This window comes from Platalea leucorodia (genome assembly GCF_965183815.1).
Source record: "Platalea leucorodia genome assembly, chromosome: 3".
NCBI lineage: Eukaryota > Metazoa > Chordata > Aves > Pelecaniformes > Threskiornithidae > Platalea > Platalea leucorodia.
Window position 1 is genome coordinate 28,847,429 of NC_138825.1, and position 21,009 is coordinate 28,868,437.

General features: G+C 39.1%; 1 protein-coding gene across 1 annotated transcript in view; it reads left to right on the forward strand.

Moving 5' to 3' along the window:
* Nucleotides 1-16,587, forward strand: part of MTA3 (metastasis associated 1 family member 3) — a gene marked incomplete at both ends in the record, with an annotated part of 149,609 nt that extends 133,022 nt beyond the window's left edge. The window contains one exon of the mRNA XM_082305419.1: nt 16,452-16,587. Within this exon, the coding sequence (XP_082161545.1) occupies nt 16,452-16,587 (136 nt within the window). The remainder of the gene's footprint in view (nt 1-16,451) is intronic.
* Nucleotides 16,588-21,009: the final 4,422 nt, after the last annotated feature.

Below are 21,009 nucleotides of genomic sequence, written 5' to 3' on the forward strand. Positions count from 1 at the left end.
GTTTCATGCTGCATCAGGATGCAGTCTGTTTTATCATGTATTTATTCATGAAAAATACATGTAAGACAGACACATAGAATCATAGAATCATAGAATAGTTTGGGTTGGAAGGGACCTTTAAAGGTCATCTAGTCCAACCCCCCTGCAATGAGCATCTTCAACTAGATCAGGTTGCTCGGAGCCCCGTCCAACCTGACCTTGAATGTTTCCAGGGGTGGGGCATCTACCACCTCTCTGGGCAACCTGTTCCAGTGTTTCATGACTCTCATCATTGTAAAAAAAAATTCTTCCTTATATCTAGTCTAAATCTACCCTCTTTTGGTTTAAAACCATTCCCCCTTGTCCTGTCGCAACAGGCCCTGCTAAAAAGTTTGTCCCTATCTTTCTTATAAGCCCTCTTTAAGTAGGGAAAGGCTGCTATAAGGTCTTCCTGGAGCCTTTTCTTCTCCAGGCTGAACAACCCCAGCTCTCTCAGCCTTTCCTCATAGGAGAGGTGTTCCATCCCTCTGATCATTTTTGTGGCCCTCCTCTGGACCCTCTCCAACAGGTCCGTGTCCGTCCTGTGCTGAGGACCCCAGAGCTGGATGCAGTGCTCCAGCTGGTGTCTCACCAGAGCAAAGTAGAGGGGCAGAATCACCTCCCTCGACTTGCTGGCCACACTTCTTTTGATGCAGCCCAGGACACGGTTGGCTTTCTGGGCTGTGAGCGCACATTGCCGGCTCCTGTCCAGCTTTTCATCCACCAGTACCCCCAAGTCCTTCTCCTCAGGGCTGCTCTCAATCCTTCATCCCCCAGCCTGTATTGATACCAGGGGTTGCCCCAACACACGGAAAAGGAAGAATATTTTTCAGTATAAGTAAAGGGAAAATATTTTTCGGTATAATGTTTTGTTTGCAACAGTTCATAACAATTTTCATTTCTCCATCCTAAAACATTTTTGTTTGTGCAGTGAATGAAGGTTTAAGATGCATATTTCTATAAAACATCAAGTAGCAAGTCTAGAGGGTAAATTTTCTCAGACATTTAGCTAAAAATTTCTATTACAACAGTTGGTTGAGGAAAAAAAAATGTAATATTGCTGCTAAACTAAATAAGGTGCCAGTGTATTTCATGCTAACCAAGCCAAAGATGAAAAACGCGAGCATCTAAATTTTATTATCTGTCAATAGATAAGATGAATATATGCATTTATGCCTATAGCTGCATTTTAGAAGATATTTTAAAAGAAATTATCATCCTTCTCCCTTTGAATGTAAGCACCAATCGTCTTTCTGTAAAGTTAAATATTGTATACCTAATTGCTCACAGATTCCAGATACTTGTAGTGATGAATGAGTAGGGAGCTAAATATTCAGAGCAGTGAAAGTAATTGCAGAAATTATATATCACCTAAGCTTTCCAAGGTAACCCTTGGAGTTACCCTGGAATTTTAGGGCAGTGCCCTTCACTCTTCACTCAGGCCACAGTTCAACAGTGCCTGCAGGTATGCTTAAAATTTAGTGTGCACATATGTATCATTGAAACAAAAAGACTGGAGTTTACATCTGAAGTTCAACATATTTTAGGTGCTGATCTGCTCTTCAGAGTAGAACAGGAATGTACTTTGTATCATCAGTTGTAATGTGCATCCTCATATGTTTCAGCTTTTTTTTTTTTTTTTTAAGCTGTAGCTATTTGAAAGCAGTTTCCTCCCCTGTTGTGTATCAGTATCTGCACATCTGGGGGAAAATGCCAGCATAATGCCCATTTGTATTCCTCTTTTTCCAAGCCCAGAGGCCTCTGCAAAGCTGGGCTGCACATTAGCAGGGTGCTGAGCCCCAGTCGTTACAGCCCCTGGCCAGTTTGGGGAAGGGACAGAGTGAGTTTGCATCTGCCTACATAGTAGTGCCATGAATGAATCACCCGTATGGATTTCTTGATTGATCTATATCTCTATATAGAGATCCCCTTCCTGAATACCTATCAGCATGCTCAGCGAATTTTGCCAATAAATATAGAGATCCCCAGTTTTGCTATTTCATCTGTGGTGTCAGGCTGCACTCTTAATTCAAAAACCTTCCTGATGGCTGTGTGAGTCCACACCTCTGTTCAGTCACAGGCTCAAAGCAGGGATTAATCTAGGCAGAAAACCGGGTGACAGTTCAAGAACACTTACCTTCACATTACATCATAATTTTATGTTGACCTTTGCTAGGTTTAACATTTTTGTATTTTCCTTTATTCTTACCCTTTTTAAATGAAAAAGGAATTCTCATTCCCTACTGTGAAATAACTTGCTCAAGATTTTATTCTAAAGTGCAAATCCGTTTACACAATTCATTGAAAAATCACTCTTTAAAGAGCCTTACATTTATCACTGCTCACCAAGGGAGACTCCTTATTTCTTTTTAATATACTTAGATATTAGCTGCTAGGATTCTCCTAGCACTAGGTGCATGCTTTAGAATCAACCAAAAGTCTCATAACTATATGAGAATTTTATTCAGGATGTTGTACTAAATCACCTTCACTATAAGGAAACTTTTTGGGTTTTATTCCCCTTTTGTTGACTAGCTGTAATGTGGATTCTTTTGTAGGCCCTGTTAGAGGTTAATGCGGAAAATTACTATATTGTGTGAAATTAAATTCTTTATACTGAATCACCATTCTGGGAGTTAAATAATGATTGAGAAAATGGGAAAATTCATATTATGGTCTCCAGAAGTTTAATAAAAATGTAATATATCAGCTTAATATCTGTTGAATTATATAAGACATAATCATAATCTATGAATAAAATTAGTAAAACAGGTGTTGGATGTCAAGGGAAATGTATCTGTTGATTAAAACTTTTCTTACCAATTCTAGGTATGCAGTGTGCATACAGTTCCTATACAGATGCTCTGTCCATAACAGAACACGCGTGCATGCTAATGATCACACTTGTATAGGGACAGCTAAAACACTGTGTGGCAAATGAAATTTTTTTTTCCAGCGTTTGCATTATAAGAAATGTGTGGAAATGTTTGGCTGAATGGGTTATAGCAGCAGATTCCATATGCTTTCCCTTCATGGGCCAAAAAGCATATTCGCATATAGAACTGCAGTTGAATGACTCGATGCTTGTTTCCTTTCAGTGCTGAAGCAGTTAGAAACCTTCTCACGGTAAGTGCAACTCCATTGGGAATGAGTTAACTGCAACTGCTAAAATTAGAACATGATCTTTAGCTGTTACCAGCAGACGTTGCTTCCTTTTTGCTGATAAAATGATTTGAGAGGCATCCCTGTGGCAGCGTTATATAGGCAATTTTCATATTCTTCACTTCATGTTCTGTCTCCAAAAGGAAAAGCTTCCCTTGATTTGTTGAGGTACTACATAAGGATATCACAATTGCTGTGATAATTACCTATATACCACTTATTTTTATTTATGCATGTCTCATATAACACACAGAAAGCTTAAAAACCAAAGTTGCATGTTGAGAAAGAAGAGAATGTGAGGCTGACAACCAGCTTCAGCAAAATGTTGAGTCTTGCCTTGCCATCAGTGGTCTGGTTCTCTTGCAGAAGTGGGGGAGAGTAATGCCAGTGCTCACAGCCCCTCGTGCTCCTGCGTATGCCGCCAGCGCTCCTTGCATTGTAGCTTTATCAGTGTAGACTCTAACCTGTACCTTTAAAAGCAAACTGAAAACTCAGGTGAACCAAACTCTTCTAAGTATCACCGATATTAAGAGTTGTGAATGACCTGCCCTTGACCCTTCTCCCTCCCACACGTGTTTTAATCGATGCTTACACAAGGTCAGGCACAGTGTTTGAGTCACCACTTGTAGCATGTTGCTGGGAGAAAAGGGAAAAGTGGAGGAGTAGATCTCCAGTGCCTGGGGTTTGCTTTACAGCGCATAGGTGCAGGTCTGGATCTAAGTCAGAGTTCCAGTGCTAACTGCTCTGCTCCTTCTTCCTCTTCACATGCGCAAATCGTAGCACAGAAATGCTCATAGGTACATTTATTCTTTGTTTTTTTCAGTTGTCCCCAACTGCGCAAAAAAATTTGTGCACCAAAAAAGGTATTTTTTAATATACATCCAGGGATGACCTCTGCTTTTCATAAAGATATGAAGCAATTTGATCTGAATTGGGATCCTGATTTTGAACTTCACCATACTTGGATCCAGGGCATAGTGCATTTCCATTTCTTACCTGCATGGTGCTGTGGCCATTAGACCCCGACCCTGTAACCGACTGCATGAAGATGCCTGGCTGCACCCTTGGAGCATCAGCTGCAAGCCTGAGAATGTGATGCACCAGCTACTACCCTCTAACAAAAAGATCAGCCTCTAAAGATGTAATTTTCTGGTTCCTTTACTCATGCTGTATTATATAGTTGTCATACATCTTGCAAAGCAAGGATTACAGAATATATCCCTTAGAATTATATCGAATCCTCTCTGATAGGATCACAAATATCTTATTGATTGGCTGAGTACAGGTGAGCAGACAACAATTTCCAGTCGCTGTGACAATACTGCACAGTGGGAATCTGGGGAGAAACTGCCCTGGCTACAATTCGGGAGCTGTCCTACTTGGCTGCTGCTCAAAGTTGTTACATACTCATGAGAGTGAAAATCCATAGTATAATAGTTTCTGTGAGCTATTATTTTGACCTTATTTAGTGTGGACTATTCATGAATGCTGCACACTGGTCACATGTTCACACACTTCTCGGAGCTCTAGCTGAGGTACTGTGATACAGAACCACAACCAGTGGTATGGAAACTAGATCGTAATCTCTTGCCATTTGCTTCTCATTGAGAAGTTTTCATGGACTTAACAGATATTTTCTTTCACTATTTATCTACACGAGTTTTTCCTCTGGCTCCTTTTATGATACCTATGTACTGCGTTCACCTGTGGGGCCCCCAACATAAGAAGGACATGGACTTGTTGGAGCAGGTCCAGGGGAGGGCCACAAAGATGACCAGAGGGCTGGAGCACCTCTCCTGTGAAGACAGGCTGAGAGAGTTGGGGTTGTTCAGCCTGGAGAAGAGGAGGCTCCGGGGAGACCTCATAGCAGCCTTCCAGTACCTGAAGGGGGCCTGCAAGAAAGCTGGAGAGGGGCTTTTTACAAGGGCACGTAGTGATAGGACAAGGGGTAATTAATGGCTTTAAGCTGAAAGAGGGTAGATTTAGATTAGATAGATAAAAGGAAGAAATTCTTCACTGTGAGAGTGGTGAGGCACTGGAACAGGTTGCCCAAAGAAGTCGTGAGTGCCCCATCCCTGGAAGTGTTCAAGGCCAGGTTGGATGGGGCTTTGAGCAACCTGGTCTAGTGGAAGGTGTCCCTGCCCATGGCAGGGGGCTTGGAACTAGATGATCTTTAAGGTCCTTTCCAACCCAAACCATTCTATGATTCTACAGTCAAAGGAACACTACTACGATAATGCAAAAGTTTGTTTTTAAAGGCAGGATCATTCCATGAAGCTAAAATCAACTCATTTGAAGAACGTGAATATTTTTTTTTTAACATACAGAAGGAATAATAGATATACACATGGAAAACATGTACATAACAAAACCCAAAGTTCAGTGTAAGTTGTGCCATTAGTTAGTGCTGGTAGGTTTGAAAAGCATATGATATTAAGAGTTTTGCTTTGTCAGTCTTCAGAACAAATGAAATAAAACCATTCTGGTTTGGAGCTGTGTATTAATCTTCTCACAGTTTTAAGATGAAGTTTCAGTGACACTGTAGTAAGCTACTTGCCCTTGTTGAAAGCTACATGGTAAGGGAAGGATGTTGCAGTGCTGGTGTGCTTACCTAGGACTTGGGAAAATGTGATTCAGTTCCCTGCTCCCTCACTGACTTCCCTTGAGACCTCCAGCAGGTCTTTTTAAGTCTGTACCTCCAAGCATTTAGATGCCTGACTCCTCATATCAAAATTAACAAGGTGCCTAAATACTTTCTTTTTGAAGATTTGGAGGCAATTGTTGAGGTACCCTCTGTTCTTTGTCTGAAGAATCAGATGAAGAGTACTTTATTCTTTCGCGGGGCTGTTGTACGTGGAGCAGGTCAGAAGCCTTGCAGGGGATCTTCTTTCAGAGAAAACTTTTTACCTTTATTGGTAATAAAATCTCATGGAAATGCAGCTCACAGGAGTCCAGAAACTGCTGACTGAAACTGGGTGATTTGTTAGTTTCAGAGGTGTCTCCACTGATTAGCAGGTGAAAATGAATTAGTGCACAGCTTCAGTGATGACCGCAGGGAGACCGAGGCGAAGAACAGATGGTTGTAAATGACCTAGTTACTGCTGCCTGAAAAGTCACACCATTGGATCTTGTAAAATGATCTTGTCTGATCCTACCCTGTTGTGAGCAGAAATTCAAATATGCTGCCTCTCTGTCGTAGCTTAGATACCAAAGTATATTTTGCAATTGCGTCTTAGGTAGGAGCTTGAATGTGGTTAATTCACATGACTCAGCTAAAGAGCAGTGACACGTTTAGAGGTGTTACTCAACCACTTGCAATCTTCTGTGCTCCCCTTTGACAAAAGTAATTTCACATTCAGACAGTAGCTGCAGAACTAGCCTGAACATTTTATGTTTGGGAAGGGAAATATAATTTCTGAAATGAGACTTTTTGCAAAATTTTACTGTCTTGGGAAACTTGGGGGGAAAAAAAAAAAAGAACTTAAAAAGTGAAGCACAGGGATGATAATAAGTGCGTTAAGGATTGTTGTAAACAGATGTTGGTGGAGAAGCTCCTGTATAAGTACTTAACTTTTCCATAATCCTCATTCACTTTGTTAGACCTTCTAGACCCAATTCAGCAAAGCTCTTAAATGCATGCCTGACTCCTGAGTGCAGTCAGCTAGAATACATCACCTGGTCAGTAATACACCTTATGTGTCAGACGTTAAAATGGGATGTCATGCAATTCTTTTAACCTGTTTTTTTACAGTTCTTGATGAATTTTGAATTTCCTACAGTAGGGTTGGACATTTCAAAAGGTTTTCCTTCAGAAGCTGTCTTTTGTGTTTGTGCAGAGGATTTGATGTAGCTGAACCCAATCCTCTTTATAGGATGTTTTAACTGAAGGTCTTAGGGCTTAGCTTTTTGTTAGCTTGCTGCTCAGCTTCTCCTAAATCCACACCCTGAGTGGGAGTGTGTCATCTTGTAATATTTGGTCATCTTCTATTGTGGGAATTAAAACCAATTTGGTTTTGAACAAGGAGAAATTTTTCTATAAAGAAGCCTCTTCGTATGGGAAGCTAATTTCTCTTTTGAAGCCTTGGGAAACATACAAAATAACAAAAAAAATGCTAACTTGTCAGACCAGCGTAGCCTTCTGCATATTTAAGTATCAAAGAAAAGATAAAGACAAGATTAACTGTACAGGTATTACCTATGGCAAGGCTAGAGTAACACTAGTTTAGGGCTAAAATTAATGTACTCTCACCACTCCTAAACCACAGAGATTTATCGCATTAAATCTTAGCTATTGATGATTTTAATTCTCCAACACTGCACAATATCAGTCTTCAGAGATCTTTTTCCCTTTTTACAATTTCTGTGCTATGTGAGCAATAGTTATTACTAGAAGCTGGACACAGGGTTAAGAATTATTTCATCTGAAGGCAGAGAAATACCCAGCAATAATCTGAATGCAGATACAGAAACTAGGTAAGTCCTGTGCTGAATGTACTGTTGTTAAATAGAAAAGAAGATGATAAAACTGTACTGCGGTGAATACATTCAAAAATATAATGTTAGTGATCCTCACAGTCTTAAAATTCACACAGAACTGCCCACTAACTTTCATTTATAAGTTGTCCTGTATTGGATTCTTCATTTAAAATTATAGCTAGAGGACTTAATTCTGAGCTAGTCTATATTTCAGTGTATGTATTTAATCATTTATTCTGATCATTTTCCTCTGATAGTTTTGTGTTTTGGGTTTGGTTTTTGTTTTTGTTTTTTTTTTATTATTATTAAACTCATTAAGATCTTTGAAATGCATGACCCTCTGGCATTAATGTAAGTAAGGCTGTGGAAAACAAATGGTAGTTGGTCTCTTTTTGTGAAAAAGCTTGGCTAAGTAACTACATAGGCATTTTAAATGTAAAATACTGAAGAGAACATAATGACTGTGACCAGTGAAAGCCAGTCACAGAGATAACCATCAGTTCTTGTCAAACATCTAAGAAGATGTGGCTGGCTGTTTTCCTTACTTGTGCTACGGATAGAGGCTAAAATATTTACCTGACAAAATACAACAGAATTGTTGTTCTAGTGGAAGAAGCACAGATCCGCACTTTAAAATTCCAAAGTTGCCTCTGTTTCTTGATGTGAGACACCAGACAAGTCATTTAACCTCTGAGTAGCTCCACCTTTTTGTCTGTAAACCTGAATAATATTGATGTATACCTACTCTTAAGGATGCTGTGCAGTTTTTAAGCAAGCAGTCCAGCAAGCACTGTGAGATACGGGCATGAAAAGTGCTGGCCATAAGAGTGGAGAGCAGGATGAGTGGCAGAAAATGAACTTGAAATAGACCTTTGGTAATGTGACTATGAAAAAAAAAGTGAAAATCCAATCTTTGAAATGAAGCTGACCTTAGAAATTAGCGTCAAATCATTCTGTGGCAAAGCTTTCCTCTGTTAATGCCACAGTACAGATTTCTAATCCATACTCTGCATCAGAGCTTCTGTGTGTAGAGTAAGTGCTGATTATGCAAGAGATCGATGGTGTGGAGCGGAGCCCCAGGGGACGGTTTTGTGACGGACTTTTGCTCTCCAGCTGTTTCTGGTAAGAATGATTAATTTTGATTTTCAGCTCTTGCTTAATAGCAAGTAGCCAGAATGCCAAGAAGCTCATCCAAATATACTCTATTGGTACATATATTATTCCAGGAAAAGTATATGCATAATTGATAAAGAGAAAAATATTGTCCATTTTTTTGAGCCTCAGGTAATATTATAAGCTGTAATATTGTAAACACAGCGTCCAGGCCAAAAACCTCAGATGAAACCTACCCTGAAGTAATCAAATAAGATAAGGAAAGAAAGAAAGAAGCAAAAATACTAATAAAAAGCCATACAAAAAGATTTGTGTTGAAACAGTTCTCCTAATAAATAAAATATTAAAGTAGTTAAGATGAGGTGTTTAAAGTATGTCCAAGTTGGAAACAGCAACAAAAGTAAATGATCTTCGCCCTCCCCCCCCATGGAGCATATAATGGAAAGTTTTCTGTTATCTTCGACTTAGATAAGCATATTTAATTAACACAATATTTTTGAAAATTTTCAGCATGGTATTTAATGTTGCTGGGGAAATGGCACTTAATGCTTGTAGCCCAAGGCCAGAAACAGAAGTTGTATATTCTGAACATTTTTGTCATCTTAAAGTCTGGGATAACGCTGGAATTGTGAATTAATATGCAAGATGTTTGAGGAGTAGTTGAACGCAATATTGCCTTCCACTCTTAGGCAGCTCTGATGCATCTTCTCTCCAATTTCTTGCCTGTCTCGGGAAAAAATACATGCTGCCATGTGGGTAATATTTTCATCTAATAGCAGGTGATGTTTAATCAATATACAGAGTGGCCATGCTTCTGCAGAATAACTAGATGCTAATGAAAATTCTTATTGGTAGTGTATACAGTTATGTAGTGTAGGAATTCACCCACACCCTGCTGATACAGTTAGGAAGAATAAAGGAGTTGCTTTGAGATCTTCTGGTGTTTGTGCCTGTGAGCTGTAGAAGGCTTTCTGGCTCCATGCATTCCCAGGAATGCATGCATTCACGGGGAGGAGAGGTTAAGCAACTCTTTCTTTAATACAGCAGGCTTCATGCCTTAAAATGTCTGAAGTCGATGGTAACTGAGGAGAGGCTAATGAATTTCAGATAAGGTGCAGAGCAGCTGTTCCATAGCTCAGGTTACAAGTCTGTTGAAGCCTGAGCCATTGTTTTGTTTAAAGGAGTATGAATAATTTACTTTTTTACCCATTCCACCAAGCTACCTTTGCTAGGTCTTATCGGGTCTAATCCCCTCTACGAAACTGGACGCTGTGGTGAAATGCCATGAATCCAAAGACAGACCTTTTTCCCTTCTTCAAGGGAAAAACCTGTCTGAGGAACATGGCTCTGAGCACGCCTCTCCATAGTCACTGCTGTGCAGTGTGTTAAGTCAGATCATGTCACTGCTGAGTTAACAAAGCTCCACTCAAGACGCAGGGCAAGTCCATAGCTACTTTATCCATGTTGAGCTCTGTGGTGTCCATCAGTCCTACCAACTAGATCAAGGGATTTTTTTGAACTGTGCCTACCACAAATCAGTCTGTGAGAAGTCAGCGTTGCACCGAAACTGATGTGTAATCGTTTGTGTCCTAGCCATCTGCAGTAGGTAACTTTGGTCTCTTGGTGGTAAGTACCAAGCTCACACATGAACTGGGAGGATAATTTCATTGCTGATTGTTAAGATTTAGATTCAGTCATCATGTGATGACTGCTGTATGACAGCATCTATTTTTAATGTTTCTTAGGGGTTAAAAGTTTTTCTCAGTTCCAGCATTCAACTGAAAAATGAACAGTAATGCTGAGAATAAGACTGCACTTCTGTAATTCTTTCTCTCCTATCATCCTAAACCACTTTAAAGTATTAATGAAATATGCCATTGTCGGGGGAAATGAAAGCATGGAAAAATCTGTCGAACGAGGTGATTTTTCCAAAAGCCATGCCAGTAAAACTGGATATAAATCATTTCAATAATGGGTAAGATTCCTGTTGTTCTAGGCACTCTAAAAATGCACACACAGAGATGGTTTCTGCTCCGTGGAGATTTTGATCTGAGTAGATTTTAAATCAGCAGCAGGTAGAAAGAGACAGGGAGGTGGCTTGTGCCATGCAACAGGTCAGGCATGACACAGTCATAGAAGTCTGTGCTTTAAACACTTGACCTGGATTTTTCCTCCCAGTAAAGAAAACGCTCAAAAAACAGTATTTATTGCTTTATATATATATACATAGTAGCTATAAGCTGTTGCTCTGAAATACAAAACATCGGAGAAGCCCTCAAGGTGGTGCAATGCTTGAAAATGCTATATTAAGCTGCTTGGGAAGATCTGACGCCGTAATTTAAATGGTGTGTCTGTAAATTATTGTTCATAGAGAACAGTTTTGCTCTGTAAATATTGATGCTAAATTGGAAGACAAACACCAGCAAAGGAAAACATTTCCTTGCTAGAAGGAGAAAACCAAGGCAAGCTCTTAAAGCATTTAAATGATGGTATGTCTACAGCAGCACCTCTTTAATCTTGTAGAGGTTCTACCACTCTATCTGGCATCTGTATGAGTTTTATAATGCAACTAAGTGGCTCATGGCAACTGCTTTCTGTAGCCCGATGCTTATTAAAACACTTCCCATTTGTTTTATAGATGAACATTTCACAAAGGAGCTTATTTTCAAAAGTATCAGTGTCAACCCCCTTCTGCCTTCCGAATATATTTCTTCTTGTTTGTGTCATTTTGAGGTTAGATTAAAACTTTAATGGAATATGGGTAAGCTTTAGCCTCAAAGTGCTGAGGAAAAAGAAAAAAAAATTATGTCTAAACCAGCAAGCCAAATAGACAGTTAAATAAAATAGTTCTCATTTCCACACAGGCAGAAATGTAGGAAGTGCTGTGATTCATTCAGTCTCTTTGTAACCTGTTAGGTTTCTAAGGATCTGTGCCTACAGCTTCATCCCAGTTAAATTCTCTTTGAGCAGACTCAGCATTGCACACGTTTTGGCCTTTCACTTTGTTTAAAAGCCTGTTGAAATTAATACAAAGCCTGTCAGCCTCCTAAGATAGTGCCCCCTCTTGTAATTTAATCCACTGAATAGTTATAGTGTACCTCTAGATACAAGAGGCCCTCAGAGAAATGAGTGATAATTAGGTCTAATAACCCCCAAGGAATGATGGTTATTTTTAAAATAGTTGTTTTTGCTAACTGGCCTTGAGCTTGCACTGAAAATTTACGTTGCACAAAATTTACATTGCCCTGAAGCAGCACCAACTTCACGAATCTTTGTCTAGACTTTTTTTTTAGATTAGTTTTTCTCTCTGAATGTCTCAATGGTTAGACTGATTGCAAGTGTCACATAAAACTTGGGCCAGAATGCAAAATGCTGCCTTGCTGTAGTTAATGTCTAAAACTCCACCTGCTTCCAGGGTTTGCAGTATTTTGTGCACCTGGCATGTTTAAGTTGCTGTTTACAATTGGCATGTCATACCAGAATACTTCACCCCAATGTAGATATTAGGTGGAATTTCAGCTATGATTGTCCAGTTCTCTCCTGCCTGCTGCTGACCTGTGCATATTCCTTGTACTACCAGCAACAGTTGGGTAATAAGACATTTCTTTGTATATAATGATGTTGCTCAAATAGCATCAGTCTAAGAAAGACTTGGGCAAAAATATCAAACTAATCTAGGTAGAGCATGAAACATCAGACTGTGCCCTTCAGCTTAAAACTCTGTAGCCAGGTTTGTGTTAGGTCCTTAATATATTTTTAGTGGAAACAGAGCATCAAAAGCACTTCTGGACCTTGGTACTTAAGAAAGGTTATGGACATCTCAAAAGTGTGTGTGTCTTGGGGGCGATTCCCCTACATAGGAAAACGTTTGTTTCTTTCCATTCACTTTCAAAATGAGGTTTGTCATCTGCTAAAATTTCAGCGGGCCTTTACATGCAATTAATTTCTCTCACAGTAAAAACTTTTGCCATAACTTGAATTTATTTAGTATTACTTCTTAAGTGCTGTTGGTATAGCTGAATAGACCAGAGTCACTCTAGTCATCACAACTCTGAGTCTAATGCAGAGGAGGCAAGACTGATGCACAACGGTTTATATATAGAAGCAGTAACAGACAGATACGCCCGATATCAGCAGAGCTAAAGCAAGTAATGCCTTTAACTCCCATTAGAAAAGGATTGAAAAACACAGTCTTGACTAATGTCAACTGAAAGTCACCTTTATTTTACTCAAATTTAAAAATTGCTCCTGTTTCAATGTGTGGCATAATTAGAGCAGGGATCTTTGAGTCAGCTTTTACAAATGAGAAATTTTGTTACCAGCTATCCTATTCCTGAGAAATCTGGACATAACAGATTATATAGGATCATGCGTAACTTCACCAGATGGTTAGTTACACGGAATTCACTTAGACCCTGAGAAAGGGTTGGTTCATTGAAATGGTTTGCCTGATTAAATTTAAGCATGGCATAAATGCCCTGTACAGCCTAACTATTATTTCTACCCAGTAGGTGCCAGTCTGTGTATGAAACTTGTGAAGAGAAGATAGGTCTTAATAGTGTGCGGTACTTATGTACATTTCCATATTTCCCTGAATAGGTGCCAGGGGTCTTGCATGCCTTTATCTGCAGTTACTAATTGAAGTATCATGCAGACATAAAGAATTTGTCTTATTCTTACATTAGCAGCAGTGCATCACATTTGACATAAAAATGAGCACAGTGGGCTTTATATACCAATCGCCTTTTAAAAATTTGATTCATTCTCATACCTTTGGTCTCAGGAGGACTAGAAATACAATGCAAAGGCTTTAAAATACTTTTTAATTGGCATTTCAAATGAAGTCTGGAATGCGTTGTACTTCAAGCACTAGTACAAAAGTCAAAGGAAAAAGCAGGGGAAAATGGCAATTACTCTTTCATAACAACTGCAAAGGATGTTATCAACACTACAGATATTAAAGCCATTTACTTGCCATCACCAAATAAAAGCTGTATGTAATTAAAACATATGGCTGGTATTAACTGAAAAAGGGACAGGAAATTGAACACTAAAGGTGACTCTGCCCTTAATTCACTGTATTGTTGGGGGAGGGAGGAGAGTGTGTTGCAGTACTCCGAGTGAAAGGGCGACCGACAACCTTATCTTTGAATTTCCTGCCTTTCATTAGCTACTATTACAACCTGCATGTTTGTTAAAAAAAACTCTGAAGCATTATAAAACCTGATCAGTGCCTCTCAGAAAGCTTGACTGTATTTAGATGCTAAATTCTTCAGTGTAAAGAATCAGTTCCCTCCACCCTCTATATTCTTTGCAGTAAAAAGAACAGTTTTGGCTTTTAGTGAAATGGTTTTTTAAATATTACATTTAATGAAGTCAGTGGAAATTTCCATTCTTCTAGTTTTATTTCTGAAAGGCTATATCCCAGAAAGCTAATTTCTGGAAGCATTTTCACAATCCTGTTTAAATAGAAGTGCTGGTTTGTCTTTTTAGAGTGCATACCGGATTAGTTCTCCTGACAGTCTATATAGAGTTACTTTCATTTATACTAAGTGAAGAGTTGACTATTTTTGTGGTCTGCTTGATGTAATGCTGATGACTCCTCCTTCTTTGCTCTGCCTTTTTTCATGCTAGTTTCGAACCAGTATTTAATAACTACATCTTTTGACTTTACTGTCTTTACACAATAATCACAAATTGTAATCACAAATACCTTACTGTCCTTAAATTTAGTGCCAGCTGCAAATTGCTTTCATTAGTAGGAACTTTTTGGAGTGAAGTTGCCATATTAAAAGTCCAAAAGGGCAAACTATTACCTAACATTTTTGTGAACCATGGGCTTCTCAAATGATTAATGACCACATTCATTCTGTAAATAAATACAAAGTTTTGCAAACAAATATTTCAAAAGAGATCCAGTTCTGTAAGCTTTTGCTGGAATGATCCCCATTAATGATCACTGTGGGTAACAGCTATTGTCTGTTCACATGAATTTATAAAACCTAATTATCGTATTATTTTAGAAATACATGTTTCTAATAGCCTCAGGTTACATTTTTATGATTTTACCATTTTGGAAGGTATGCAGTATCGTGTCAATCCATTGAATATCTTTTTAGGTCTAATTTAAGATGACCATGTAAAGTAAGTACTCAAACAGTAAGTCTGTGTCTCTGTGGGATTGTGTGAATAGCCTAAACTTAACTTTCTGGCGATTCATTTCTGTTTCTTTTGCTGTGCTTATAACTGAATGATGCTAAATCCTAATTTGGTATTCCAGGCCCTGAGATGCTGATGACATCCTGCTTTCAGGCAGCTAAAATGAATACTTTTCTCCACCTTTTAAATATATTAACCAAAACAGATGTGTTTTTCAGGCTTCATTCAACCTCGAAGAGCACAGTATATTCTCCTGATTTTGGGCTTTTTGTTTTGTCTTTGATTATGTTCTCTTCTGTGGCCCAGTTGCTCAACTGGAAGCTTACATTCCTGGGGAATACTCAACCAGTAACTAAATACGTGTTTGAAATTTAATATGCAAATTATCATTTTAGTATTCAATAGAATTTATTTTAAGTTGATCCTGTATTTTCAATGTCACATGCCACCATTTTTCAGTTTCAGAGTTAACAGCCCATTAAGATGAAAGGACAAATCACTTCTTGAGTTACCATCTCAAAGCCTTGATGCAGGTAGCCACATCATCGCCTTGTAGTTTGTAGTCAGGTCACATTTTCAACTTGGAAAGTTTGTATTAGAAAGCCTGGTCTCATCTCGTGTTAGAGGCCCCGGTTTGCTTTAATTCATTTCCATAAGCTCAAAATCTCTGTAATTTATAAAACTACATAAACGAAAGCTGGGATTCTGGACCTCAGTGAATTCAGAAAATAGGTAATTTTCCAGTAACATCTAGTATTCAGGCCTCTGCCAATGAAAGTGGTTCTTGACATACTCTGTGTGTGTCATTTTTGTGTTTTCTGATACTCTACCCTGGATATACTCAGCATTGTGGTTATTGATTTATAATAGTAGAGGGAGAGAGCAGTTGGAACATAAGAAAGCTTTTTGTTTCAGAATTAACTATCCTTGGATGTATAAGATTGCAATACAAACAATATGGCCGCTTCTAGTTAATATGTTTGATTTATCATCTAAAAGTCTAAAATTAAAGTGAATTTACTGGACCTGAAAGGCACTAGTACAAAAAGCCCAGAGATTCGGGTAATCCTTTATCTGCAGAATTGATACAGTGCAAATAACAATTGCTCCCAGTCCATCACTTTTACAGAGGTAACACGTTCACTTGGGTGCTCATGAAGTTCGTTCTTCTGTGGTCCTTCATTCCTGTATTGATATCACATGTGAGGATTCACCATTTGAGCATTCTGGCCCAAGATTTCATATAATTAAATGTTATTGTCCAAATATTGTCTAACACCAACTCACTTTTCACTGAGCAATTATCAGTTACTAGTTGGAGACAACTGTGAATCATCAGTTGATGGACAGGGCTCACTCTTGTTGACTGCAAGTCTCTTTTCCATGAACTAGCCTTCCTGCTCTGGTAAGAGTATTTGTTATGTTTGTTACTGGCTCTTGAGCAGTCTTCTGTTAAAGACTGAGATTTCTCTCTTCTGTTGTCTCTCTCTTCCTTCCCTCCTTTCCTCCTTCCCTCCTTACAGAAAAATCCGTAAGAAGTTCACCCGATCACAGCTGAAAAGAGCTTCCAGAACACCTTGTTCTCCAATCATTGCAAAGACAAAGTCTCTCATGAACAATAGGCAGGCACGAACAGAGCCAGGAACCATCATGCACTGAAGATGTAACAGCATCAGCACCATAATCATGTCAGAATCATGTTTAATTGTGAATGCAGATACAACAGGACCTTCCACATCTTTGAGACAGAAACACTGTACGGACAGATTGTGGCTGGGTTCTGTGTTCTGGGCAGGATCCAACAGCAGCCCTTGTTTTCCCTCGTCTCTGCAAGGGCTACTTCTGGTTCACTGTGCAGGCCTATCCCGGATTGTCCTGCTACTCCCTCCATTCCCAGTCATCAGCGTTGGCTGGTCAGGGAGGGACTGTTTGCACTGACCACACTGAAAGAGTATGGATGCAGAGTCCACCCACTACATTTGTCTATGCCTTCTAGTGGCTTGATACAAAAATATGCAGCTTTCAAAACTATTTCAGTGTCTTTAAAGTGGGATTTAGCCTTGAGGGGCTTGCATTTTCAAAAACAGCTGCAAACTTCGGGTGTTCCTATTTTTTGGTATTGGCTTGGGTCATTTTGGATTTGATTTTCTGAACTGCTGAGCATCCAGACCCTGAAATGAGGACAAAGAGTTGTTTAGCAGTTCTGAAACTTAGACTGAATTAGGAAGTGCCCATAATTAGCAGCCAGTTTTCAAAATGCTGCCCATATTAGCTTTGGTTAAAATCCTGGAAAGTATTATGTGTGGCAGTGAACATCCAGCTGGACTAGTTGCATGTGTAGGAACTGGTCCCATTGTCTATATATTTGCAAGCATCCACCTCTTTCTTTGGGTATTTTCTGCATTTCTTGAAGCCTATTCTGAATAGTGAAAACCAGCAGAACGCCATTCCCAGGAAAACATGAAGAAATAGAGTATTTCCTATTAGAAATGTCTCTCCACAAAATAATTTCTACATTTTGATACATCTGGATAAAAAGATGTCTTGCAGAATGCATTGAAGTTCATAATTGTAAGGCTACAGGTGGATACTTACCATGGAGAGATGATGTGCCTTTTGAAACTACTTGTAGGAAACTGTCAGGCCCCCTGGAAGTGGGAATGGCAACAGAGGCAGGTCTTTTTTCTACTCAGGTACTTACAGGTGAACAATCTCTGCCCTACTTTGAAATCAAGAGGCAACCAGTGTGTAGCACTGCTGTGTAAACCTAGTTGCGATATGTTGATTAGCTGAGGCAAGTTTTGTCCTTCAATAGGTTTGGTTTCTGTATGGCTTTTCAAGGGGTAGTCAGACACTGAACACATCATAGTAAGCTGAGATGAGCTTCGAGACATTTTTTTCGATCTCTTTACTAGGTAGCTCTGACAGTATAGTACAGGTGTGAGGTTTTCATCCAGTTGTGGATGTGCACTCAACTCTGGTTAGAAAGACAAAGATGTAAGTGGTGTCTCATACCTCTGGGTGATTCCCCAAAAATTATTCCCCCTCCCCCCCCTACGATTTATGGTTTCAGCCTGAAAGAGCATCTGTCATCTCAGCCTATAAGTAGCCATACTCTCTGTGTAGGATTTTGAGCTCTAGAAACAGTGACATAGATGCTTCTTCAAAAAAGAAAGCACCTTGACCTCCTGAAGGGACTTGCTGATGATTTTCTGGAGTGATGGATCCACGTCTTGTCCACTGTCCTTCACCAGCAGGAAGAGGGTGAATATGAAGGAGAGATTATGACATGAAGTGCTCCTAGTACCCTGAGCACCCTAGTGAACGTCACTGATTTGGACTCAATTGGAGAAGACCTGGGATTCATCTGCTTACAGTTCTTTCCAGCAGCCACTGAAGTGTGCAGCCCTAGGAGTCTCTTCTAGCCACATCATCTGCTTTTTCCTCACAACAGGAGGGCTTTTCATCAGATAGCTGAGCGGAGACAACCTATTCTTATTAGTAAGAATTGCCTTTATTAACTACGACATATGGAAACACCTTCTGTATAATAGCTTCCTCACCCATTAAAATAAAGAAAACATGATTATTCAGCAATCTGTTTGACTGAAAGTATGAAAAACATGAACAGAAAGAGCTTTGTCTCCCTCAGGCATCAGTGAAATCACACACAGCAGACTCATTTTCAAAGTGTCATTAGCTGTAAGGTGGTGGATTTTTTACCCTGCCTTATTAAGCTTGTTCTAAAATTATTTATTTTAGTCAGTGTGCTAAGGTGTCTAGCCAGTATTTTGTAAAATCTCTGTGTGTTTCTGCTTTTGACAAAAGTATTAGTATCTGTAATCGTCTGACGTGAAGTCATTTTTTCTTCTTTCCCTCTGAGGAGAGAGAGATTGGTAACACGACTCCCTGTTATGCAGCCAGCTGCCTGATACTGTTATCTTTTGCATCAAATAGCCAAGGTAAGGAAGAATCCTTCTTTGCAGCTTCAAGCTGAGGTACTTCGTCTGGATACACTGGAAATAATGCTGTGCCCCTGCCTGGCAGAGTCATTTCACAGGTTGCAATAGCCAGCGCTTGGGGTGGGTAGGGCACGGAGGGAACCGATTGCTGGAGTAACTTCTGCTCTGTCTTTAAACTGTTTCGCATGCAGCTACACAGAGACTTTCCCTCCCCTAAAATGCACACAGTGCACAGGGAAACTGCACGCCTTGTATCGCACCTTTGTCTTTACCTGCTCTCTCTCCATCTTACCTTTCCTGCAAGATGTTCTCCAGAGATGGATACAGGATTTACCTGTGAATTTCAACTGAAAGTGCTGATGGAAGATTAGCTGAAGACATGTTCCTGCTGGGTTTGGGCATAAACTTTTAAATTTTTGTGGAAATTGTGATACTCGTTACCACAATGTCGTGCAATTCCATGCTTCCTGTTGAGTTAAAGATTTTTCCACTGGCTATGAGCAAAGATGACACATTCCTGTGTAAACTGTAACAGTATATCCACAGCAAATCAGAGCTCAGTACTGTTTTTGTCAAGCTTCCCAAGATAGTTATTTTAAAACTAGCTAACATATATCAGTCATCAACAATGACACTGAGTATAAACATAAACTTCAGAAGCAAGGACAAGAAGTTTGGTACTTACCGCGGATGTGAGCAAGAGAATCTAGGCAGCATCAGCACTGCATTTGCAATATGATTTATTTTCCTGTTAGCTAAATAAGAAATCTATCTGAAAATCTGCCTCTCCTCTTACAAATATGGGGCTAGAAGACCATGCAAGATGCATGATCTTTTTGTGTCCAGAGGTCTCGTATAAAAAGCAGGAAGATTGTTTTAACATTTAAAATGTCTACGTTGCTGATTTCAACTATATAGCTATTCTGCTCTCTTGAAATATTTTGTATATTGTTTTCAGATTCTTTTTAAAGGCCACTATTTAGTGATGGAAGTTTTGGTTCTGCAAGATGGAAAAATGAGGTTTTGAAATACTTGAGACTGCTTGAAATATGTTGGTGATATGAAAACAACATCTTTTAAACCTGTGTTTTGATTAAGGGCAAATATAGCCTTCATTTCTGCAGTCCAAACCTTGCAGCATGTTATGAAAAAATGGGTATTGAAACTGAAATGAAGCACAAACAAGCAGTAGAAATGGTGAAATGGAATCTGCGCTTACAGAATGTGCACTTTTTATTAATCTAAAGTAAGATATATTTTTTTTTAATAAATATAATTTCAACACAGGTACTCTCCTAATTATGAAGGCTTAAATAAAATGGAATGGCTGCGTAGTAGTTTTTGATATAGTCACAGCATAACATGCCACAGCCTTGCGCAGAGAACAATTATAGTCCTTCAGAAATATTATATTGCAAAGTACGATATAGTGGACACGGTGTCTTTATGTATGTGTACTGCTATGGTAATGGAAGTGTTAGAATCCTCTGGAAATTTCAGCAAAATAATGTTCATTTTTCATTTTCTCTTGAAGGTCCTTTATATAAACCTGTGTCTTCATAAGCCAGAGTGGGTGTCAAGAGATCTGAGTTTATATAACTGCACAGTGGAATTTTTTGGAGTAAGTCAGGACTTTTTTATCCAAATGTTGCATGTTGAGGGAGGAAACCTAATTTTGGAATACATGGGTTTTGGATAAGAGTTTTGAGGTTGTACTATATAGTGATCAACAAATTTGCAGAATATGCTCCTGTTGCTCATAAAGATTTAACAGTTGGTATTGAAATACACTATTGATTAAATAAAAAAGAGAAGCATTAAAGAGCTGTCTTTTTAAAATTTTGTTGTTTAAACTAAAAGTGAATTTCTCAAGGGAATGGTAAAACTGGGAAGCTCAATGTTGAGTGTTTCAGGATGTGGAGCGCCTTAGAGTGAAACGTAGTACTATTTGATTTGCATTAAAGTGTCTTTGTGTACAGACTTTGTGACTCTTGGCCCTTTTTGCAGGAAACCAGACTTCTGCATTGACACTGTCATGCTATTTTACAGTAGACTATTGAACAATCAAGAGACTGAAAACTGATGAGCTGTTTAAACTGCATTAAAGACACAAGTAGTT